Here is a 25,863-nt window from a genome sequence, read left to right on the forward strand (position 1 = left end):
CATACCTTACAGAAAATGTCCCAGACACCACCATCACGCTCCCTGGTTATGTCCTGTCCCAGCAGAAGTGGCTTGCTAGGCCATTTCAGATGGCATGTAAGAGTCAACTACATTGCTGTGGATCTGGAGTGACGTGGGCCAGACCAGGTAAGGACGGCGATTTCCTTCCCAAAAGGGCTTTAGTGAACCAGATGGGTTTTTAGAACAATCGACAATGGTTTCATGGCCATCAATAGGCTTTTAATTCCAGATTTTTATTGAATTCAAATTCCGCCATCTGCCGAGGTGGGTTTTAAACCCGGGTCCCCAGAGCATTACGCTGCGTCTCTGGATTACTACTATGCCATTGCCTCCCCTCGAGGAGGGTGGGCACGGGGCGGCCATCGGGATGTCAGGGGGCTGTAGGTGGTAATCAGAAGCAGTTGTAACACACCGCTACAAAGTCACAAAAAAGGAATGAAACCGGACAGACCACACGGCATTGACCTAGGCACCGGAAACAACATTGGCAATTGCAGTCCTGTCGACCCTGCAAAGTCCTCCTTACTAACATCTGGCAGCTAGTGCCAAAATTAGAAGAGCTGTCTCACAAACTAGTCAAGCGACAGCTTGCCATAGTCATCCACATGGAATCATATCTTACAGATAATGGCCCAGACTCCACCATCACCATCCCTGGGTATGTCTGTCCCATTGGCAGGACAGACCCAGCAGAGGTGGCAGCACAGTGGTATACAGTCAGGAGGGATTTGCCCTGGGAGTCCTCAACATCAACTCCATGAGGTCTCATAGCATCAGGTCAAACACGTGCAAGGAAATCTCCAGCTGATTGCCACATAACGCCCTCCCTCAGCTGATATTGAACATCACTTGGAGGAAGCACTGAGTGTGAGAAGGGTACATAATGTACTCTGGGTGGGACTTCAATGTCCATCAACAAGAGGGGCTTGGTAGCACCACTAGTGACCGAGCTGGCTGAGTCCTAAAGGACATAACTGCTAGACCGGGTCTGCAGCAGGTGGTGAGGGAACCAACAAGAGGGAACAACATACTCAACATCATCCTCACCAACCTGCCTGTCGCAGATGGACCTGTCCATGACAGTATCAGTAGGAGTGACCACCACACAGTCGTTGTGGAGACGAAGTGCCGCTTTCACATTGAGGATATCCTCTATCACGTTGTGTGGCACTAATACCATGCTAAATGGGATAGATTTCGAATAGATCTAGCAACTCAAGAACTGGGCATCCATGAGGCACTGTGGGCCATCAGCAGCAGCGGAATTGTACTCAAACACAATCTGTAACCTCATGGCCCGGCATATCCCCCACTCTACCATTACTATCAAGCCAGGGGATCAACCCTAGTTCAATGAAAAGTGCAGGAGGGCATGCCTGGAGCAGTACCAGACATACCTAAAGATGAGGTGTCACCTGGTAAAGCTACAATACAGGACGACTTGCGTGCCAAACAGCATAAGCAGCAAGTGATAGACAGAGCTCAGCGATCCCACAACCAATGGATCAGATCTAAGTTCTGCAGTCCTGCCACATCCAGTCATGAATGGTGGTGGACAATTAAACAGCTCACTGGAGGTGGAGGCTCAACAAATATCCTCATCCTCAATGATGGACGAGCCCAGCACATCAGTGCAAAAGATATCACTGAAACATTTGCAACAGCCTTTAGCCAGAAATACTAAATGGATGATTCATCTTGGCCTCCTCTGGAGGTCTCCAGCATCACAGATGCCAGTCTTCAGCCAATTCAATTCACTCCACATGATATCAAGAAATGGCTAAAGGCACTGGACACTGCAAAGGTTATGGGTCCTGACAATATCCCGGCAATAGTACCGAAGACTTGTGCTCCAGAGCTTGCCGTACCCCTAGCCAAGCTGTTCCAGTACAGCTACAACACTGGTAACTACCCAGCTATGTGGAAAATTGCCCAGGTATGTCCTGTACACAAAAAGCAGGACAAATCTAACCCGACCAATTACCACCCCATCAGTCTACTCTCCATCATCAGTCAAGTTGTGGAAGGGGTCACCCCTTTCTATCAAGTGGCACTTACTTAGCAATAACCTGCTCACTGATGCCCAGTTTGGGTTCTGCCAGGGCCACTCAGCTCCTGACCTCATTGCAGCCTTGGTTCAAACGTGGACAAAAGAGCTGAACTCCTGAGGTGAGGTGAAAGTGACTGCCCTTGGCAGCAATGTCGCATTTGACTGAGTGTGGTATCAAGGAGCCCTAGCAAAACTGGAGTCAATGAGAGTCAAGGGGAAAATTTTCCACTGGTTGGAGTCATACCTAGCACAAAGGAAGATGGTTGTGGTTGTTGGATGTCAATCATCTCAGTTCCAGGACATCATTGCAGGAGTTTCTCAGGGTAGTGTCCTCGGCCCAACCATCTTCAGCTGCTTCATCAATGACCTTCCTTCCGTCATGAGGTCAGAAATGGGGATGTTTGCTGATGATTGCACAATGTTCAGCACCATTTGGGACTCCTCAAATACTGATGCAGTCTATGTCCAAATGCAGCAAGACCTGGACAATATCCAGGCTTGGACTGACAAGTGGCAAGTAACATTCGCAACACACAAGTGTCAGGCAATGACCATCTCCAACAAGCGAGAATCCAACTATCGCCCTTAACATTCAACGGCATTACCATCACTGAACCCCCCACTATCAACATCCTGGGGGATACCATTGACCAAATCCTGACTTCCCCCGAGCCTGTCAACCATCTACAAGGCACAAGTCAGGAGTGTGATGGAATACTCCCTACTTGCCTGGCTGAGTGCAGGACAAAGCAGCCCTGCTTGATTGGCACCACATCCACAAACAGTCACTCCCTCTACCCCCAACACACAGTAGCTGCACTGTGTACCATCTATAAGATGCACTGCAGGAATTCACCAAGGCTCCTTCAACAGCGCCTTCCAAACCCATGACCAGTACCATCTAGAAGGACGAAGGCAGCACATAGATGGGAATACCACCACCTGGAAGTTCCCCTCCAAGTCATTCACCACTCCAACTTGGAAATGTACCGCTGTACCTTCACTGCCGCTGGGTCAAAATCCTGGAACTCCCTCCCTAACAGCACTGTGGGTTTACCTACTGCAGCAGTTCAAGAAGGCAGCTCACCACCACCTTCTCAAGGGCAACTAGGGATGGGCAATAAATGCTGGCCCAGCCAGCGAAGCCCACATCCTGTGACTGAATAAAAAAAAAGCTGAAGGCACTGGATACTGCAAAGGCTATGGGGCCTGACAATATTCCAGCAATAGTACTGAAGACTTGTGCTCCAGAACTTGCCATGCCCCTAGCCAAGTTGTTCCAGTACAGCTACAACACTGGCGTCTACCTGGCAATGTGGAAAATTACCCAGGTAAGTCCTCTCCATATAAAACAGGACAAATCGAACCCATCCAATTACTGCCCCATTCAGGCTATTCTCCATCATCAGTAAATTGATGGAAGGGTCATCAACAGTGCTGTCAAGTGGCACTTGTTCAGCAATAACCTGCTTACTGATGCCTAGTTTGGGTTCTGCCAGGGCCACTCAGCTTCTGACTTCATTACAGCATTGGTATAAACATGAACAAAAGAGCTGAACTCCCAAGGTGAGATGAGAGTGACTGCCCTTGAATCAAGGCAGCATTTGACTAAGTGTGGCGTCAAGGAGCCCTGGTAAAACTGGAGTCAATGGGAATCAGAGGGAAATTTCTCCACTGGTTGGAGTCATTCCCAGCACAAAGAAAGATGGCTGTGGTTGTTGAAGGTCAGTCATCTCAGCTCCAGGACATCACTGCAGGAGTTCCTCAGGGTAGTGTCCTCGGCCCAAACATCATCAGCTGCTTCATCAATGACCTTCCCTCCATCATAAGGTCAGAAGTGGGGATGTTTGCTGATGATTGCACAATGTTTAACACTATTCGCAAGTCCTCAAATACTGAAGCAGTCCATGTCCAAATTCAGCAAGACCTGGGCAACATCTAGGCTCGTGCTGATAAGTGGCAAGTAACAGTTACGCCACACAAGTGGCAGGCAATGACCATCTCTAACAAGAGAGAATCTAACCATCATCCCTTGACATTCAATTGCATTACCATCGTTGAATCCCCCACTATCGACATCCTGAGGGTTGCCATTGACCAGAAACTGAACTGGACCAGCCATATAAATACTGTGACTTCAAGAGCAGGCCAGAGGCTGGGAATTCTGTGGAACGTAACTCATTTCCTGACTCCCCAAAGTTTGTCCACCATCTACAAGGCACAATTCAGGAGTATGATGGAATACTCTCCACTTGTCTGGATGAGCACAGCTCCCACAACACTCAAGAAGCTCGACACCATCCAGGACTAAGCAGTCCACTTGATTGACACCACATCCACAAACATTCACTCCTTCCACCACCAATGCACAGTGGCAGCAATGTGTATCATCTACAAGATGCACTGCAGCATCTCACCAAGGCTCCTTTGACAGCACCTTCCAAACCCACGACCTATATCATCAAGAAGGACAAGAACAGCAGATGCATGGGAATATCACCACCTGAAGTTCCCCTCCAAGCTACACACCATCCTGACTTGGAAATATATCGCTGTTCCTTCACTGTTGCTGGGTCAAAATCCTGGAGCTCCCTTCCTAACAGAACTGTGGGTGTACCTACACCACATGGACTGCAGCAGTTCAAGAAGGTGACTCTCTATCACCTTCACAAGGGCAATTAGGAATGGGAAATAAATAATGGCCTAGCCAGTGACATTGACATCCCATGAAACAATTTAAAAAATCACCAGGAGGAGTGTGAAGGAGGTCAGGATCATTGTGAAGCAGACCGGGAGGATGTGCAGCAGGTGGCAATCACTATCAACAGACTGGTAGGAGTGCAAGGCAGACCAAGAGGAGTGTGAATGTCAGGCTCACTGTAAAGCAGACCATGATCACTGTGAAACAGATTGGGAAGAGTGTCAAGCAGATCAGGATCACTGTGAAGAAGATGGGGATCACTGTGAAGCATACTGGGATCAAGGTAAAGCAGATTGGGATCACTGTAACAAAAACAGAATTACCTGGAAAAACTCAGCAGGTCTGGCAGCATCGGCTGAGAAGAAAAGAGTTGATGATTCTCTTTTCTTCAACTCTTTTCTTCTCCGCCAATGTCAACTCTTATCTTCTCCGCTGATGCTGCCAGACCTGCTGAGTTTTTCCAGGTAATTCTGTTTTTGTTTTGGATTCCCAGCATCCGCAGTTTTTTTGTTTTTATCTCTGGGATCACTGTAAAGCAGACCAGGAGGAGTGTGAAGCAGATCGGGATCACTGTGAAGCAGACTGGGATCACTGTGAAGCAGACCAGGAGGAGTGTGAAGCAGACTGGGATCACTGTGAAGTAGATAAAAACAAAAAAACTGCGGATGCTGGAAATCCAAAACAAAAACAGAATTACCTGGAAAAACTCAGCAGGTCTGGCAGAACTTGAAGTTCTGTCGAAGGGTCATGAGGACTCGAAACGTCAACTCTTTTCTTCTCCGCCGATGCTGCCAGACCTGCTGAGTTTTTCCAGGTAATTCTGTTTTCACTGTGAAGTAGACCTGGATCACCATGAAGCAGACCGGGAGGAGTGTAAAGCAGATCGGGAAAGCGTGAAGCAAACTGGGATCACTGTCAAGCAGACTAGGAGGAGCGTGAAGTAGACCGGGATCACTGTGAAGCAGGAAATGAGGGATGTGAAGCAGACCATGAGGGATGTGAAGCAGACCGGGATCACTGAATTGAAGAGAAAATATATCAAACTGTAACACCACAGGAAGGGCTTGCGTTGATTGGCTGCTGAATATTGTGGGCTTTGTTTCCTTTTCTCCAAAGTTAAGAAATTAGTTTGAGCTGGAAAATTAAAAATGTCATTCTTTTTAAAAAAGAGTTAAGCTGTTTAATTAACCTCTCTATATTTAAGTGACAGCAGAAGAAAAATAAGTCACTGGTGAGTCTTTATATTTTTTTAATCTCTGAAGATTTATTATAGATAGAGGAATGGGAGGGCCACTTCAACCCCTGGAGTGAACATCTTCTTCCATGGGGAACTCCATTTCCTGTCTGGATAGCCATATATGCAGGAAGTGTCATCAGCTACAGTAGCTCTAGCACTGGGTTTCGGAACTTGAGCTGCAACTGGCGTCACTGTGGATCAGCGATGTTGAGAGCTATGTGGATATTATGTTTGCACATGTGGTCATGCCAGAGCTTAAGAGTATGCAGGGAGAGAGAGAGGAGGTGACTATCAGGTAGCCAAAAAGGTAGAGCAGGAGTCCCCTGAGTGCATCTCACTCTCCAACCAATATTCATTTCTGAATACTGATGAAAGTGATGGCTTACCTGGGCAGTGTGACCAGAGGCAAATCTCTGGCATTAAGGATGGCTCAGATGTACATGGAGGAGACACAGAAGACTGGAAGAGCAATAGTACTAAAATATTCAATAGTTAGGGGTATGGACAGGAGTTTCTGCAGCTGCAGGTGTGAATCCAGGATATCACCAAGGTCATGGATATCACCAAATGGCTTCAGAGTTCCCTGAGGAGGGAGGGTAAACAGCCAGTGGCCTTGGTCAATATTAGTACCAATGATATAGGCAGAAACAGGGATGTGGTCCTGCAGTCAGAATTTAGGGAGCTAGGTAGGAAATTAGCAAGCAGGGCCTCTAAAATAATAATCTCTGGATTACTCCCAGTACCAGGCAAAACTGAATACAAAATATAAGAATATAAAAAATAGGAGCAGGAGTAGACCATAAGGCCTATTGAGCTTGCTCTGCCATTCAATATGATCATGGCTGATCTTGGACTTCAACTCCATTTTCCCACCTGCTTCCCATATCCCTTAATTCCCTGAGACACTAAAAGTCTGTCTATGCCAGCCTTAAATATATTTAATGATGGAACATCCACAAGCCTTTGGGGTAGAAAATTCCAAAGATTCACAACCCTTTAAGTGAAGTAGTTTCTCCTCATCTCAGTCATAAATGATCAGCCAATACCTGAGACAGTGACCTTGTGTTTTAAATTCTCCGACCAGCAGAAACAATCTCTCAGCGTCCACCCTATCAAACCCCTTCAGATTTGTAATGTTTCAATGAGGTCACCTCTCATTCTAAGCTCCAGAGAAGGTAGGCTCAATTTACTCAGCCTCTCATTCCAGGGACCAATTTAGTGAACCTTCACTGTACCGCCTCTAATGCAAGTATATCCTTCCTTAAATGTGGAGGCCAAAACTGTACACAGTATTCCAGATGTGGTCTCACCAAAACCCTGTATGTGTGTGCATAAATCATTGAAGGTGACAAGAGAGGTTAAGAGCACGATTATTTAAGCATTACACAATCTAGGCTTTATTAATAGGGGCATAGAGTACAAAAGCATGGACGTTATGTTAAAATTGTATAAAACACTAGTTTGGCCTCAACTGGAGTTGCCCAGTACTGGGCACCACACTTTAGGAAGGATGTGAAGGCATTGCAGAGAGTGCAGAAAATATTCATGAGAATGGTTCCAGGGATGAGGAACATTCCTGGATAAGTTGGAGAAGTTAGGAGTGTTGTCCTTGGGGAATGGAGGTTTGAGAGGAGATTTAATAGAGGTTTTCAAAATCACGAGGGGTGTGAACAGGATAGATAGGGAGAAACTGTTCCTATTGATGGAAGGATCGAGAACTTTCAAAAGAAGTAATGGCGACACAAGTAAAAACTGATTTCATGCAATGAAATGTTAGGATCAGGAATGCACTGCCTAAGTGAGTAGTGGAAGCAGGTTCAATTGGGGTATTCAAGAGCGAATTGGATCATTACTTGAAAAGGAAAAATTTGTAGTGCCATGGGGAAAACGCAGGAAAGTTGCACCAGGTGAGCTATTCCATCATAGGGCCAGCATAGACATGATGGACTGAATGGTCTCCTTCTGTGCTGTAACCATTCTATGATTCTATTCTATGATTAAAGGGTACAATTCATTCAAGCAAACAACAGTATCATTATACATTCAAATTAAAAATAGTGAGGAACTTATGCTCTTGTATGTCATTTATAGATTCCGGATGTTACCAATGGTCCTATTCTGATCATATTACAAGTTCTCGGAATAAGGAAGGTGAATTGAACGACATTGAATCAATATGAAATCAGCTCCAAGTAGAGAATGTCATTTGTTCGGCAATACAGATCCACAGGGCTATTGAAACCCTATATGGAAGAGGGAATAAAACAGAAAATCTCTAGTATAAAAGAACACCAAAAAAATAAGGAGTCAATTGTGAATCAGATCACGACCAAGTGAGTCTAACTACCTGCTAGGAGCCGACCACAGCTTCCCAGGATAATGCAGTCTTTGATATTTCCTCCAACCGAGTAAGTGAGCACCTCATCAAACTGTCTTCCATGGTGATGAGGAATTTTGGGAGGGAGTGGGGTGCAGTTGGGTGATGAAGAGTAAGACCCGACAATCTGTCCCACAGCTAAGGAAGAAAAGCAAATTACTTTAACTTTGAAGGGGAGGTATTAGTATATTCTACATTTGAATGGTTAATAGAGCCATTGAAATGCCTTGAGAAGATTATGGTAAGACAGTGATAGTGGGGCTTAAGGTGGCTGAGATATATTGGGTGATGTACGAACATTTGTGCACTAATTGTACTGTGGCAAAGTTGGTGCTACAGAGGGGGACTGTTGTAGCAGAAGAAAAGGATGGGTTGGTAATGGCATGGAGACAGTCTGATATTCTGGAAGATTGACAGATGCATCACTGTCATCAGGAGAACGGGGGTGGGGGAGGAGTTAGAGTGTGAGGACAATTGTGAGCTGGTTGGCAGATAGTTTTTCCAAGGGTTAAAGGCAAAATAGAGGAACTTAATTGGATCGTGGATTCTTATAGCACAGAAGGAGAGTATTCAACCCACCAAACCTGCGCCAGTTCTTTTGAAGAGTTATCAAGTTAGTCGTACTGTAGCACTGCAATTTTTTTCCTCCTTCAAGAGTTTATGCAAATCTCTTTTGAAGGCTCCTAATGAATCTGCAGTGCATTCCAAATCTTGACCATATGTGTAAAAACACTTTTCCTTACGTCACCTTCTTTTGTCAATCAACTTAAATCTATGCTTTTTGGTTATTAACCCTTCAGCCATTGGAAACGGTTTCTCTTTATTTACTCTATTTAACACTTCACGGTTTTAAACATCTCTATGAAATGTCTGTCTTCTCTGCTCTAAGGAGAATAATCCCAGCTTCTCCAGTCTATCCACAACACTGTCCTCCCTCTTCCCTTGAAACTTTCTGGTAAATCACCTCGAATAAGCCTTCACACCTCTCCACCCCTCCAAAGTTGGACACTATACTCTAGTTGGTGTTTTAGCTCAGATTAGCAAAACTTCCTTGCTTTTGTAGTGGTACTGTCACTGGACAATCTAGAGACCCAAGGTAATACTCTGGAGACCTGCATTCAAATCCCATCATGGCAAATGGTGGAATTTGAATGTAATAAAAATCCGGAATTAAAAGTCTAATGATGACTATTAAACCATTGTCGACTGTTGTAAAAACCCAACTGGTTCACTAACATCCTTTAGGGGAGGAAATCTGCTGTCCTTACCTGGTCTGGCCTACACGTGACTCCAGATCAACAACAATGTAGTTGACTCTTAAACGCCCTCTGAAACGGCCTAGCAAGCCACTCAGTTGTGTCCAACCGTTCAAAAGTCAATAAAAAGAAATGAAATCAGACAGAACACCCGGCATTGATTTAGGCACCAGAAACAGCAACAGCAATTCCAGCCCTGTCAACCCTACAAAATCCTCCTTACTAACATCTGGGGGCTTGTGCCAAAATTGGGAGAGCTGTCTCACAGATCAGTCAAACAAAAGCCTGACATAGCCATCCTCACAGAATCATACCATACAGATCAGATCCCAGACACCACCATCACCATCCCCATCCCTGGGTAAGTCCTGTCCCATCAGCAGGACAGACCCAGCAGAGGTGGCAGCATAGTGATGTACAGTCGGGAGGGAATTGCCTGGGTGTCCTCAACATCAACTCCAGGCTCCATGACAGCTCATGGCATCAGGTCAAACATGGGCAAGGAATCCTCCTGCTGATTGCCACATACCGCCCTCCCTTAGCTGATGAATCAGTGCTCCTCCATGTTGAACTCTAATTGGAGGAAGAAATGAGAGTGGCAAGGGTGCAGAATGTGCTCTGGGTGGGGGACTTCAATGTCCATCACCGAGAGTGCCTTGGTAGCACCAGCCCAAACCGGGCTGGCCAAGTCCTAAAGGACATAGCTGCTAGACTGGGTGTGCGGCAGCTGACGAGGGAACCAACAAGAGGGAAAAACATACTTGACATCTTCATCAACCTGGCTGCTGCAGATGCATGTGACCATGACAGTATTAGTAGGAGTGATCACTGCAGGATCCTTGTGGAGATGAAGTCCTGTCTTCACATTGAGGATATCCTCCATTGTGTTGTGTGGCACTACCACTGTGTTAAATGGGATAGATTTTGAACAGATCTAGCAACTCAAAACTGGGGATCCATGAGGCACTGTGGGCCATCAGCAGCAGCAGAATTGTACTCAATCACAATCTGTCACCCCGTGGCTCGGCATATCCCCAACTCTACCATTACCACCATGTCATGGGATCTGGTTCAATGAAGAGTGCAGGAGAGCATGCCAGGAGCAGCACCAGGCACACCAAAAAATGAGGTGTCAACTTGGTGAAGCTACAACACAGGACTACTTGCGTGTCAAGCAGCATAAGCAGCAAGTGGTAGACAGGGCTAAGTGATCCCACAGCCAATGGATCACATCTAAGCTCTGTAGTCCTGCCACATCCAGTCATGAATGGTGGTGGACAATTAAACAACTCACCGGAGGAGGAGGAGGCTCCACAAATATCCCCATCCTCAATGATGGGGGAGGGAGGACACCACACCAGTGCAAAAGGTAAGGCATTTGCAACCATCTTCAGGCAGAAGCGTCAAGTGGATGATCCATCTCGGTCTCCTCCTGAGGTCCACAGATGCCAGTCTTCAGCCAATTCAGTTCACTCCTTGTGATATCAAGAAATGGCTGAAGGCACTGCATACTGAAAAGGCTATGGGTCCTGACAACATTCTGAAGACTAATGCTCCAGAACTAGCTGCACCCCCAGCCAAGCTGTTCCAGTACAGCTACAACACTGGCATAAACCCGATAATTTGGAAAATTGCCCAGGCATGTCCTGTACACATAAAACAGGACAAATCCAACCCGGCCAATTACCACCTCATCAGTCTACTCTCGATCATCAGCAAAATGATGGAAAGTGTCGTCGACAGTGCTATCGACCAGCACTTCCTCGGTAATAACCTGCTCATTGATGCTAGGTTTTGGTTCTGCTGGGGCCTCTCAGCTCTTGACCTCATTACAGCCTTGGTCCAAACATGGACAAAAGAGCTGAACCCAAGCGTTGAGGTGACAGTAGCTGCCCTTGACATCAAGGCAGCATTTGACCAAGTGTGGCATCAAGGAGCCCCAGCAAAACTGAACTCAATGGGAATTAGGGGGAAAACTCTCCACTGGTTGGAGTCATACCTAGCATAAAGGAAGATGATTGTAGTTGTTGGAGGTCAATCATCTCAGTTCCAGGATATCATTGCAGGAATTCTTCAGGGTAGTGTCCTAGGCCCAACCATCTTCAGCTGCTTCATCAATGACCTTCCCTCCAATATAAGGTCAGTACTGGAGATATTTGCTAATGATTGCATAAAGTTCAACACCATTCGTGGCTTCTCAGATACTGAAGCAGTCCATATCCAGATGCAGCAAGGCCTGGACAATATCTAGGCTTGGGCTGACAAGTGGCAAGTAACCTTCCCTTGAGATACATACAGGGGAATGTAAAGGTATGAACTCTCCCCTTGAGTAATCTCAGTCCAGCACATCAGGTGGAGCCCTGGATGTCCTGGTTCAGCAATGTAACTCAAATCACGGGCGTAAACTTCCTTTCCCCGCAGTATTGGGCCTTGTGTTTATCGTAGCTCACTGATGCTCACAGCAATCAGAGAAAGCTAGAGAATGTAAAATCTGGGAGTCACAAGAACAAACTTGAGGGATGGTTTCATGGACTACCGGTGAGTTTACGGCCTAGGTCAAACCCCACCATGATCTCTGTAGAATGATAAAGCAAGTTTTAAATCCTCATTTTTGAATTATAATAAAGAACTCAACCCCTGATGCATCATTTTGCTCTGGGAATGTACAACATAACTCGTAAATTAGAGGAAAGTAAGTAGCTATGGATGGGGTAGATAGCCTTTGCCAATAATCAAAACCTTCAGGTCAGCACAGGACTCAAGTGATGGCAAGATTGTGGGGATAACTTCAGCTGGTGAATTGATGGGCTGGATGAAGTTGTGTGAGCACAGGAGTGTGAAAACGTCAGGAAGAAAGCTTAATAAGGAAGTCAATGTGGACCTTCGGAGGAATTCAGACAGAGCAATTTAAGATGCTCAAGTGAGGAGAAGGTGCTGAATTAGATAGACATAATGTGATAAGCCTTAATGCTGAAGACCACATTGCTGCTGATTGGATGAGAATGTAACTATAATACTTTAGTTGTTCTCTCTTCTAATTGATACAGGTGGCACTCAGGTCCCACAATAATTCATCAATCTCCAACAAGGACAGGGAATTTGATGCCTATCCCCGGAATTGTACAGTGATATTTCAGTGGGGCCTGGTGCACGCCATAACCCAAACTGGAATGGGCAGCTCCTCAGACAAAATCACACTTCAAACAGCAATGGGGTCACCTGGAGAAGCAGAGAGGTAACTGTAGGCCAGTCAACCTAACACCAGTGGTGGGGAAACCTTTAGAAACAAAATCCAGAACAAAATGAATTAATAAATGAAAGCCAGCACATATAATTTGCAAAGATAAATCTTATCTGACAAAACTTGATTGATATTTTTGATCAAGTTCTGCAGATGGTTGATAAGGGTAGTGTGGTTGAAGGTGTGCATATGGACTTTCAAAAGGAGGTGATAAAGCACCTGGTTGGTGACCAAAATTGAAGCTTGTGGGATTAAAGGGGCATTGGGGAGACAAATTTTACTAAGAAACAGAAAGCAAAGAGAATAGTTGTTTCACAGGCTGGAGGAGTGTACAGTATTTTCAGGAGTCATCTCTTTTTGATATACATTTATACGGGGAATAATTGTTTGTAGGTGGCAGGAAACTCAGAAATGTAGTAAACAGGGGGACAGCAATAGCAGGATTTAGGAAGACTGGAACCAACTGATGAAATAGGCAGGCACATGGCAGATGAAATTTAATGCAGGGAAGTATGAAGTTATACATTTTGCAAGGAACAATATGGAGATGCAATATAAATGGTATAATTTTAAAGTAAGTGCAGGAACAGGGGGACCTGGGAGTGTACATACACAAATCTTTGAAGATGCCAGAATAGCTGAAAAGGCCATTAAAAAGCAAAAGGGATCCTTGGCTTTATTAATAGATACAGAGAGCAAAAGCAAAATAGTAACAATAAGCCTTTGTAACTCATTGCCTTTGCCTCAGCTAGGGCGTTGTATCCAGTTCTGGCTACCAAATATTAGAAAGAATACCAAGGAAGGACACTTCTTGAAAGGATGCCAACAGTTTTTTGGGAAGTTCCAGATTTCTACTACCCTTTGTGTGATGAGATGCTTCCCAATGTCACCCCTGAACAGCCAGGCTCTATTCATAAGGTTATGCCTCATTGTTCTGGACTCCGCTACAAAGGAAATAGTTTCTCTCTACGTACTTTATCAACACCTTTAATCATCTTAAACACAGCAATTAAATCATTCATCTTTTATACTTATGAAATTATAAACTCGGTCTGTGCAACTTCTCAAAGCACAGTCCTTTTCACCCCAGTAACATTCTTGATTTGGACTCGGGGATTGGAAGTACAATTTTAAAATATGTGGACACCACCAATTTGGGGGATTTTGTTAATTCTGAAGAAGACTGTGACAGAATACAAGGAAGCGTTAATAAACTTGCAGGATGAGTGCGTAATTGGCAAATTAATTCAATATAATTTAATGTGAGGTGGTGCATTTGATAGGAAGAATAAGGAGGACACATATTCCTTGGAAATAAGAGTCTAAATGGGTGAGAAGAACAGAGAAATCTAGAGTTACAGATATACAAATCATAATCATGCCAACACAAACTAATAAAGTCATTAAAAAAAGCAAATATTTCTCAAGGAATAGAATTGAAAAGCAGAAAAGTTATGTTAAACTTGTATTGAACCTTGGTTAGACTACACTTGTAGTACTTAGAACGGTGCTGGTCTTCATATTATAAAAAAGATATAGAGGTACTGGAGAAGGTGCAAAAACTGAGAGGGATTATTTCCCCTAGAAAAGAGAAAGATGAAGTGACCCAATAGAGTTAGGTTTATGAAAAGCTTTTAAAGGGTAGACCTAGAGGGGGAGTTTTCCCTTGTGGGGGAGACTGTAACTAGAGGCCATATGTGTAAGATAGTCACTAATAAATCTGATAAGAAATTCAAGAGAAATGTCTTTACCCAGAGTGTGATTAGAATGTGGAACTCACTACTAAAGGGGGCTGCTGCTGTAAATAATAAAAATGCATTTATGGGGAACTGTAGAAGCATGAGGGGGAAAGGAATTGAAGAATATGTCCTTGGCTTGCTGCATTGTTCCAGTGAAGCCCAACGCAAACTGGAGGAACAACACCTCATCTTCCGACTAGGCACTTTACAGCCATCCGGATTGAATATTGAATTCAACAACTTTAGGTCATGAGCTCCCTCCCCCATCCCCACCCCCTTTCTGTTTCCCCCTTCCTTTTCTCTTTTTTTTCCAATAAATTATATAGATTTTCCTTTTCTCACCTATTTCCATTATATGAAAAAAGGGAAAAAAAAAGGAAAAAAAAAAATTTTTTTTTTTTTTACATCTTTTATGCTCTCCCCACCCCAACTAGAGCTATACCTTGAGTGCCCTACCATCCATTCTTAATTAGCACATTCGTTTAGATAATATCACCAACTTTAACTTTAAAACCTATGTGTTCTTTTGTACTATTGTTGTTGACATCTTTTGATGATCTGCTTCTATCACTGCTTGTTTGTCCCTACAACCATACCCCCACTCCACCTCTCTCTCTCTCTCTCCGCCCCCCACACACACACCTTAAACCAGCTTATATTTCAACTCTTTCTTGGACTCGAACTCAAGTTCTGTTGAAGGGTCATGAGGACTCGAAACGTCAATTCTTTTCTTCTCCGCCGATGATGCCAGACCTGCTGAGTTTTTCCAGGTAATTCTGTTTTTGTTTTTGTTGTGAAGAATATGCTTGTGTTTGTGCCATTTCCTCCTCGTGTACTTTCTAGCCACCAATTCATGAACATACATTCATGCAGTAGGACCTATTTTCTTTTCCTAAACCAGCCAATTTTAGTTTTCTACCTGTGCCTGTTTGAGATCTGTGTTCTTGCTGTCAGTGCTGTTTGCTTTTGGTATTTTAATTAAAACTATAAACAATCTGTTTGTATTGATCCCACTATAGCTGCCTCTAAGTGTTACAATATGAGCTGTCCTCGCACATTTCAGTCAAATCAACAGCAGAGAAGAGTTTCCTCAAGCGGATCAGATCGGACACTTGCAAATTTCTGCATGTGGTCAACAACTAATTATGTCATGAAGCTATCAATTGCCCGTTCATCACACAATCATGTAACAGAGACCACACTAGCTGCTCTCTACCCTTTGCTGTCCAGGAAAGAATAAATAACACATAATTGGACCACAGGCTAAAAGTAATATTCCAATTTATTTACAAGTAAGAAATTACAGACAAACACAGCAAGTAACATTACAATACTTGATTTACACAATACTTAAACCATTCCAAAGTGATAAAGTATCCAAAATCTTGGCATAGTTGAATCTGGTCGTGAACGATCAGTTTGCTCTATAATTCAAATAATTAATATAATGGGCTTAAAGTTCATTTCTCACTTTGAACAGCTCTTCAGTTAGCTGCTCAGTCTCCCCTCTCCACTTAAAACAGTGATTTAAAGATCAGTCTACATTTAACTTAGTTTAGTCCCATTCAAAGTGGGACTGAGTGCTCAGTGTCAGTGAACAGCACTGCCTAGCAGTGCTAAAATAGAAAATTGTCAACTTCATTCTCGATGCTCAACAGAGAATGTCAAACTAGGCATTGTGTAATTTATACTGCAGCTACTTAATTTTTTTGCCGCTCTCTGGTGTGACTTCTCATGCAGTGAGAGGAGCCATCTTGTTCTGTACCCAGTTGCACTCATTATGATCTCTGCAAATGGCACACAATCTGCAGGGAATACAGCAGATCTCATTCGCAGTTTCAAATACAATGCATAAATCCAATGCTGTTAAGACCAGGAGATGAATGGAACAAGAAGGAACAATGCCCTTCTTCACACAAACTTAATCATTTCATGGGAAATGAAGGATCATCAATGATACAGACTGTCAGCCAGAGGATTCACCTGGTTTCTAGGAGCTGTCTTAGTGACTGGTGGAAGAAAGCAAAACAGCACAAGAATGGCGGAACTAGAAATCAGCTGCATCTGAATATCCAGAAGATGAAAAAAATTGATGCCAGTAGAGCCGAGCATGCATAGTCAATGGGGAAATATCACATTGACCAAGGAAAGGGAGTTTCACACTGACTCTGAGCAGGTAGTGGAGAGTATCACACTGACCCTGGGGCTGAGAGAGAGAAGTGACAGGCTGACCATGGGGCTGAGAGAGGGAAGTGACAGGCTGACCCTGGGCCTGAGAGTGGAGAGTAAAACACTGAACCTGGGGCAGGTTGTGTACAGTAGCACAGTGACCCTGGAGCAGAGAGTGGGGGGTATCACTTTGACCCTGGGGCTGAGAGTGGGGGGTGTCACACTGACCCTGGGGCTGAGAGTGGGGGATATCGTATTGACACTGGGGCTGAAAGTGGGGAGTATCACACTGACCCTGGGGCTGAGTGGGGAGTATCACAGTAACCCTGGGACAGAGTGTGTGCAGTATCACACTGACCCTGGGCCTGAGAGTGGGGAGTAACACACTGACCCTGGGGCTGAGAGTGGGGAGTAACACACTGACCCTGGGGCTGAGAGTGGAGAGTATCACACGGACCCTGTGGCAGGGTGTGGGCAGTATCACATTGACCCTGCAGCTGAGAGTGGGGAGTATCACACAGTCCCTGGGGCAGGGTGTGTGGAATATAACACTGACCCTGGGGCTGAGAATGCGGAATATCACACTGACCCGGCTGAGAGTGGGGAGCATCACACTGACCTTGGGGCTGAGAATGGAGAGTGTCACACTGACCCTGGAGCTCAGATGGGGAGTATCACAGTGACCCTGAGGCAGGGTGTGTGCACTATCACACTGTCCCTAGGGCAGGGTGGAGGCAGAACCACACTGACCCTGGAGCTATGAGTGGGGAGTATCACACACCCCGGGGCTGAGAGTGGGGAGTCTCACACTGATACTGGGGCTGAGAGTAGGGAGTATCACACTGACCCTGGGGCTGAGAGTGGGAAGTATCACACTGACCCTGGGACTGAGAGTAGGGAGTATCACACTGACCCTGGGTTTGAGAGTGGGGTATGTCACACTGACCCTGGGGCAGGTTGTGGGCAGTATCACACTGACCCTGGGGCTGAGAATGGGGAGTTACACATTGACCCTGGGGCTGTGAGTGGGGAGTTACACATTGACCCTGGGGCTGAGAGTGGAGAGAATCACACTGACCCTAGGGCTGAGAGTGGGGAGTATCACAATGACCCTGGGGCAGGCTGTGGGCAGTATCACAATGACACTGGGGCTGAGAGAGGAAAGTATCACACTGACCCAGGGTCTGAGAGAGGGAAGTATCACACTGACACTGGGGCCGAGAATGGGGAGTAACACACTGAGCCTGGGGCTGAGAGTGGGGAGTATCACACTGACCCTGAGGCTGAGAGAGGGAAGTATCACACTGACCCTGGGCCGAGAGTGGGAAGTCACACTGACCTTGGGACTGAGAGTGGGGAGTATAACACTGACCCTGGGGCTGAAAGTGGGGTGTACCACACTGACCGTGGGGGTGAGAGTGGACAGTATTACAATGACCCCGGGGCTGAGAGTGGGGAGTAACACGCTGACCCTGGGGCATGGTGTGGGCAGTATCACACTGACATTGGGTCTGAGAGTGGGGAGTATAACACTGACCCTGGGGCTGAAAGTGGGGTGTATCACACTGACCCTGGGGGTGAGAGAAAGGTGTATCACACTGATCCTGGGGGTGAGAGGGAGAAGTATAGCACTGACTCTGATGCTGAGAGTGGGCAGTATCATAATGACCCTGGGGCTGAGAGTGGGGAGTAGCACACTGACCCTGGGGATGAGAGTGGGGAGTATCACACTGACCCTCGGGTTGAGAGTGGGGAGTAAAACACTGAACCTGGGGCTGAGAGTGGGGAGTATCACAGTAACCCTGGGACAGAGTGTGTGCAGTATCACACTGACCCTGGGCCTGAGAGTGGGGAGTAACACACTGACCCTGGGGCTGAGAGTGGGGAGTAACACACTGACCCTGGGGCTGAGAGTGGAGAGTATCACACGGACCCTGTGGCAGGGTGTGGGCAGTATCACACTGACCCTGGGGCTGAGAATGCGGAGTATCACACTGACCCGGCTGAGAGTGGGGAGCATCACACTGACCTTGGGGCTGAGAATGGGGAGTGTCACACTGACCCTGGAGCTCCGATGGGGAGTATCACAGTGACCCTGGGGCAGGGTGTGTGCACTATCACACTGTCCCTAGGGCAGGGTGGAGGCAGAACCACACTGACCCTGGGGCTATGAGTGGGGAGTATCACACACCCCGGGGCTGAGTGGGGAGTCTCACACTGATACTGGGGCTGAGAGTAGGGAGTATCACACTGACCCTGGGGCTGAGAGTGGGAAGTATCACACTGATCCTGGGACTGAGAGTGGGGAGTATCACACTGACCCTGGGTCTGAGAGTGGGGAATGTCACACTGACCCTGGGGCTGAGAGTGGGGAGTAACACACTGACCCTGGGGCTTAGAATCGGGAGTAACACACTGACCCTGGGGCAGGTTGTGGGCAGTATCACACTGACCCTGGGGCTGAGAGTGGGGAGTTACACATTGACCCTGGGGCTGAGAGTGGAGAGAATCACACTGACCCTAGGGCTGAGAGTGGGGAGTATCACAATGACCCGGGGGCTGAGACTGGCGAGTAGCACACTAACCTTTGGGCTGAGAGTGGGGGTATCACACGGACCCTGGGGCAGGCTGTGGGCAGTATCACAATGACACTGGGGCTGAGAGTGGGGAGTATCACACTGACCCTAGGGCTGAGAGTGGAGAGTATCACAATGACCCGGGGGCTGAGACTGGCGAGTAACACACTAACCTTTGGGCTGAGAGTGGGGGTATCACACTGACCCTGGGGCAGGCTGTGGGCAGTATCACAATGACACTGGGGCTGAGAGAGGAAAGTATCACACTGACCCAGGGGCTGAGAGAGGTAAGTATCACACTGACCCTGGGGCCGAGAGTGGGGAGTATCACACTGAGCCTGGGGCTGAGAGTGGGAAGTATCACACTGACCCTGGGGCTGAGAGAGGGAAGTATCACACTGACCCTGGGGCCGAGAGTGGGAAGTCACACTGACCTTGGGACTGAGAGTGGGGAGTATAACACTGACCCTGGGGCTGAAAGTGGGGTATATCACACTGACCGTGGGGGTGAGAGTGGGCAGTATTACAATGACCCTGGGGCTGAGAGTGGGGAGTAACACGCTGACCCTGGGGCATGGTGTGGGCAGTATCACACTAACATTGGGTCTGAGAGTGGGGAGTATAACACTGACCCTGGGGCTGAAAGTGGGGTGTATCACACTGACCCTGGGGGTGAGAGAAAGGTGTATCACACTGATCCTGGGGGTGAGAGGGAGAAGTATAGCACTGACTCTGATGCTGAGAGTGGGCAGTATCATAATGACCCTGGGGCTGAGAGTGGGGAGTAGCACACTGACCCTGGGGATGAGAGTGGGGAGTATCACACTGACTCTCGGGTTGAGAGTGGGGAGTAAAACACTGAACCTGGGGCTGAGAGTGGGGAGTATCACAGTAACCCTGGGACAGAGTGTGTGCAGTATCACACTGACCCTGGGCCTGAGAGTGGGGAGTAACACACTGACCCTGGGGCTGAGAGTGGGGAGTAACACACTGACCCTGGGGCTGAGAGTGGAGAGTATCACACGGACCCTGTGGCAGGGTGTGGGCAGTATCACACTGACCCTGGGGCTGAGAATGCGGAGTATCACACTGACCCGGCTGAGAGTGGGGAGCATCACACTGACCTTGGGGCTGAGAATGGGGAGTGTCACACTGACCCTGGAGCTCCGATGGGGAGTATCACAGTGACCCTGGGGCAGGGTGTGTGCACTATCACACTGTCCCTAGGGCAGGGTGGAGGCAGAACCACACTGACCCTGGGGCTATGAGTGGGGAGTATCACACACCCCGGGGCTGAGTGGGGAGTCTCACACTGATACTGGGGCTGAGAGTAGGGAGTATCACACTGACCCTGGGGCTGAGAGTGGGAAGTATCACACTGACCCTGGGACTGAGAGTGGGGATTGTCACACTGACCCTGGGGCTGAGAGTGGGAAGTAACACACTGACCCTGGGGCTTAGAATCGGGAGTAACACACTGACCCTGGGGCAGGTTGTGGGCAGTATCACACTGACCCTGGGGCTGAGAGTGGGGAGTTACACATTGACCCTGGGGCTGAGAGTGGAGAGAATCACACTGACCCTAGGGCTGAGAGTGGGGAGTATCACAATGACCCGGGGGCTGAGACTGGCGAGTAACACACTAACCTTTGGGCTGAGAGTGGGGGTATCACACGGACCCTGGGGCAGGCTGTGGGCAGTATCACAATGACACTGGGGCTGAGAGTGGGGAGTATCACACTGACCCTAGGGCTGAGAGTGGAGAGTATCACAATGACCCGGGGGCTGAGACTGGCGAGTAACACACTAACCTTTGGGCTGAGAGTGGGGGTATCACACTGACCCTGGGGCAGGCTGTGGGCAGTATCACAATGACACTGGGGCTGAGAGAGGAAAGTATCACACTGACCCAGGGGCTGAGAGAGGTAAGTATCACACTGACCCTGGGGCCGAGAGTGGGGAGTATCACACTGAGCCTGGGGCTGAGAGTGGGAAGTATCACACTGACCCTGAGGCTGAGAGAGGGAAGTATCACACTGACCCTGGGGCCGAAAGTGGGAAGTCACACTGACCTTGGGACTGAGAGTGGGGAGTATAACACTGACCCTGGGGCTGAAAGTGGGGTATATCACACTGACCGTGGGGGTGAGAGTGGGCAGTATTACAATGACCCTGGGGCTGAGAGTGGGGAGTAACACGCTGACCCTGGGGCATGGTGTGGGCAGTATCACACTAACATTGGGTCTGAGAGTGGGGAGTATAACACTGACCCTGGGGCTGAAAGTGGGGTGTTTCACACTGACCCTGGGGCTGAGAGTGGGGAGTATCGCACTGGCCCTGGGGCTGAGAGAGGGAAGTCACACTGACCTTGGGACTGAGAGTGGGGAGTATAACACTGACCCTGGGGCTGAAAGTGGGGTGTATCACACTGATCCTGGGGCTATGACTGGGGAGTATCACACACCCTGGGGCTGAGAGTGGGGAGTAACACACCGACCCTGGGTCTGAGAGTGGGGAGTATCACACTGATCCTGGGGCTGAGAGTGGGGAGTATCACAATGACCCAGGGGCTGAGAGTGGCAATTAACACACTGACCCTGGGTCTGAGAGTGGGGAGTAACACACTGACCCTGAGGCTGAGAATCGGGAGTAACACACTGACCCTGGGGCAGGTTGTGGGCAGTATCACACTGACCCTGGGGCTGAGTGTGGGGAGTATCACACTGACCCTGGGGCTGAGAATGGGGAGTCACACTGACCCAGCGGCTGAGAGTGGGGATTATCACACTGACCCTGGGGCTGAGAGTCGGGAATATCGCACTGACCCTGGGGCATTGTGTGGGCAGTATCACACTGTCCCTGGGGCTGAGATTGGGGATTATTACAATGACCCTGCGGTTGAGAGCGGGAAGTAACATGCTGACCCTGGGGCAGAGTGTGGGAAGTATCACACTGACCTTGGGACTGAGAGTGGGGAGTATAACACTTACCCTGGGGCTGAGAGTCGGGAGTGTTGCACTGACCCTGGGGCTGAGAGTGGGGAGTAACACGCCGACCCTGGGGCAGGGTTTGGGAAGTATCATCCTGACCTTGGGACTGAGAGTGGGGAGTATAACACTGACCCTGGGGCTGAGAGTGGGGTGTATCACACTGACCCTGATGCTGAGAGTGGGCAGTATCACAATGACCCTGGGGCTGAGAGTAGGGAGTATCACACTGACCCTAGGGGTGAGAGAGGGAAGTATCGCAATGACCCTGAGGCTGAGAGTGGAGCGCATCACACTGACCCTGGGGCTGAGAGAAGGGAGTATCACACTGAACCGGGGAGTGAGAGGGGGATGTATCGCACTGACTCTGATGCTGAGAGTGGGCAGTACCACAATGACCTTGGGGCTGAGAGTGGGGAGTAGCACCCTGACCCTGTGGCTGAGAGTGGGGAGTATAACACTAACCCTGGGGCTGAGAATGGGGTGTATCACACTGACGCTGGGGCTGAGAGTGCGGAGTATCACACTGACACTGGGGCAGGGTGTGGGCTGTATCACACTGACACTGGGCTGAGAGTGTAGAGTAACACACTGACACTGGGGCAGGGTGTGGGCAGTATCATACTGACCCTGGGCCTGAGAGTGGGGAGTAGCACACGGACACTGGGGCAGGGTGTGGGCAGTATCACACTGACCCTGGGGGAGGGTGTGAGGAGTATCACACTGACCCTGGGGCAGGGAGTGTGGAGTGTCACACTGACCCTGTGGCTGAGAGTGGGGAGTATCACACTGACCCTGGGGCTAAGAGTGGGGAGTATTATACTTACCCTGGGGCTGAGAGTGCGGAGTATAAGACTGACCCGGCTGAGAGTGGGGAGCATCACACTGACCTTGGGGCTGAGAGTGGGGAGTATCACACTGACCCTGGAGCTGAGATGAGGAGTATCACACTAACCCTGGGGATGAGAATGGGGAGTAACACACCGACCCTGGGGCTGAGAGTTGGGAGTAACACACTGACCCTGGGGCTGAGATTGGGGAGTATCACACTGATCCTGGGGCTGAGAGTGGGGAGTATCACAATGACCCAGGGGCTGAGAGTGGCAATTAACACACTGACCCTGGGTCTGAGAGTGGGGAGTAACACACTGACACTGAAGCTGAGAATCGGGAGTAATACACTGACCCTGGGGCAGGTTGTGGGCAGTATCACACTGACCCTAGGGCTGAGAGTGGGGAGTTACACACTGACCCTGGGGCTGTGAGTGGGGAGTATCACACACCCTAGGGCTGAGAGTGGGGAGTAACACACTGACCCTGGGGCTGAGAGTGGAGAGAATCACACTAACCCTAGGGCTGAGAGTGGGGAGTATCACAATGACCCGGGGGCTGAGAGTGGGCAGTATCACACTGACCCTGGGGCTGAGAGTGGGGAGTATCACACTGACCCTGGGGCTGAGAATGGGGAGTCACACTGACCCAGCGGCTGAGAGTGGGGATTATCACACTGACCCTGGGGCTGAGAGTCGGGAATATCGCACTGACCCTGGGGCATTGTGTGGGCAGTATCACACTGTCCCTGGGGCTGAGATTGGGGATTATTACAATGACCCTGCGGTTGAGAGCGGGAAGTAACATGCTGACCCTGGGGCAGGGTGTGGGAAGTATCACACTGACCTTGGGACTGAGAGTGGGGAGTATAACACTTACCCTGAGGCTGAGAGTCGGGAGTGTCGCACTGACCCTGGGGCTGAGAGTGGGGAGTAACACGCCGATCCTGGGGCAGGGTTTGGGAAGTATCATCCTGACCTTGGGACTGAGAGTGGGGAGTATAACACTGACCCTGGGGCTGAGAGTGGGGTGTATCACACTGACCCTGATGCTGAGAGTGGGCAGTATCACAATGACCCTGGGGCTGAGAGTAGGGAGTATCACACTGACCCTAGGGGTGAGAGAGGGAAGTATCGCAATGACCCTGAGGCTGAGAGTGGGGCGCATCACACTGACCCTGGGGCTGAGAGAAGGGAGTATCACACTGAACCTGGGAGTGAGAGGGGGATGTATCGCACTGACCCTGATGCTGAGAGTGGGCAGTATCACAATGACCCTGTGGCTGAGAGTGGGGAGTATAACACTAACCCTGGGGCTGAGAATGGGGTGTATCACACTGACGCTGGGGCTGAGAGTGCGGAGTATCACACTGACACTGGGGCAGGGTGTGGGCTGTATCACACTGACACTGGGCTGAGAGTGTGGAGTAACACACTGACACTGGGGCAGGGTGTGGGCAGTATCATACTGACCCTGGGCCTGAGAGTGGGGAGTAGCACACGGACACTGGGGCAGGGTGTGGGCAGTATCACACTGACCCTGGGGGAGGGTGTGAGGAGTATCACACTGACCCTGGGGCAGGGAGTGTGGAGTGTCACACTGACCCTGTGGCTGAGAGTGGGGAATATCACACTGACCCTGGGGCTAAGAGTGGGGAGTATTATACTTACCCTGGGGCTGAGAGTGCGGAGTATAAGACTGACCCGGCTGAGAGTGGGGAGCATCACACTGACCTTGGGGCTGAGAGTGGGGAGTATCACACTGACCTTCGGACTGAGAGTGGGGAGTATAACACTGATCCTGGGGCTGAGAGTGGGGAGTGTCACACTGACCCTGGGGCTGAGAGAGGAAAGTATCACACTGCGCCTGGGGCTGAGAGTGCGGAGACACACTGACCCTGGCGCTGAGAGTGGGGAGTATCGCACTGACCCTGGGGCTGAGAGTGGGGAGTATCGCACTGACCCTGGGGCATGGTGTGGGCAGTATCACACTGACCCTGGGGCTGAGATTGGGGATTATTACATTTACGCTGCGGTTGAGAGTGGGGAGTAACACGCTGACCCTAGGGCAGGGTGTGGGAAGTATCACACTGACCTTGGGACTGAAAGTGGGGAGTATATCACTGACCCTGGGGATGAGATTGGGGTGTATCACACTGACCCTATGGCTGAGAGTGGGGAGTAACACATTGACCCAGGGGCTGAGAGTGGGGAGTAACACACTGACCCAGGGGCAGGGTGTGGGCTGTATCACACATATCCTGGGCTGAGAGTTGGGAGTAACACACTGACACTGGGGCAGGCTGTGGGCAGTATCACACAGACCCTGGGGCTGAGAGTGGGGTGTATCACACTGATCCTGGGGCTGAGAGTGGGGAGTGTCACACTGACCCTGGGGCTGAGTGTGCAGATTATCACAGTGACCCTGGGGCTGAGAGTGGAGGGTATCGCACTGACCCTGGGGCTGAGAATGGGGAGTATCACACTGACCCTGGGGCTGACAGTGGGCAGTATCACACTGACTCTGGAGCAGGGTGTGGGAAGAATCACACTGACCTTGGGACTGAGAGTGGGGAGTATAACACTGAACCTGGGGCTGAGAGTGGGGTGTATCACACTGACCCTGATGCTGAGAGTGGGCAGTATCACAATGACCCTGGGGCTGAGAGTAGGGAGTAT

At 48.9% G+C, this 25,863-nt stretch overlaps 1 protein-coding gene across 6 annotated transcripts in view; it reads right to left on the bottom strand.

The window, feature by feature from the left end:
- The window catches only part of LOC121291511, an 81,401-nt gene that overhangs the window by 17,056 nt on the left and 38,482 nt on the right, over window positions 1-25,863 (bottom strand). Inside the window, exons 6-7 of one of the 6 annotated variants that reach the window (XM_041212802.1) lie at window positions 8,357-8,524; window positions 7,531-8,252 (exon numbers count right to left, since the gene is read on the bottom strand). The exons of 2 other annotated variants lie outside the window; for them this stretch is intronic. In XM_041212802.1, the coding sequence (XP_041068736.1) occupies window positions 8,242-8,252; window positions 8,357-8,524 (179 nt within the window). In that variant the 3' untranslated portion in view covers window positions 7,531-8,241. Of the gene's footprint in view, window positions 1-6,342; window positions 6,593-7,530; window positions 8,253-8,356; window positions 8,525-15,908; window positions 16,632-25,863 lie in introns of those variants that run through there. 3 more of the 6 variants (XM_041212805.1, XM_041212804.1, XM_041212803.1) reach the window with 3 other exon arrangements.

This window comes from Carcharodon carcharias, chromosome 19 (genome assembly GCF_017639515.1).
Source record: "Carcharodon carcharias isolate sCarCar2 chromosome 19, sCarCar2.pri, whole genome shotgun sequence".
Lineage (NCBI taxonomy): Eukaryota > Metazoa > Chordata > Chondrichthyes > Lamniformes > Lamnidae > Carcharodon > Carcharodon carcharias.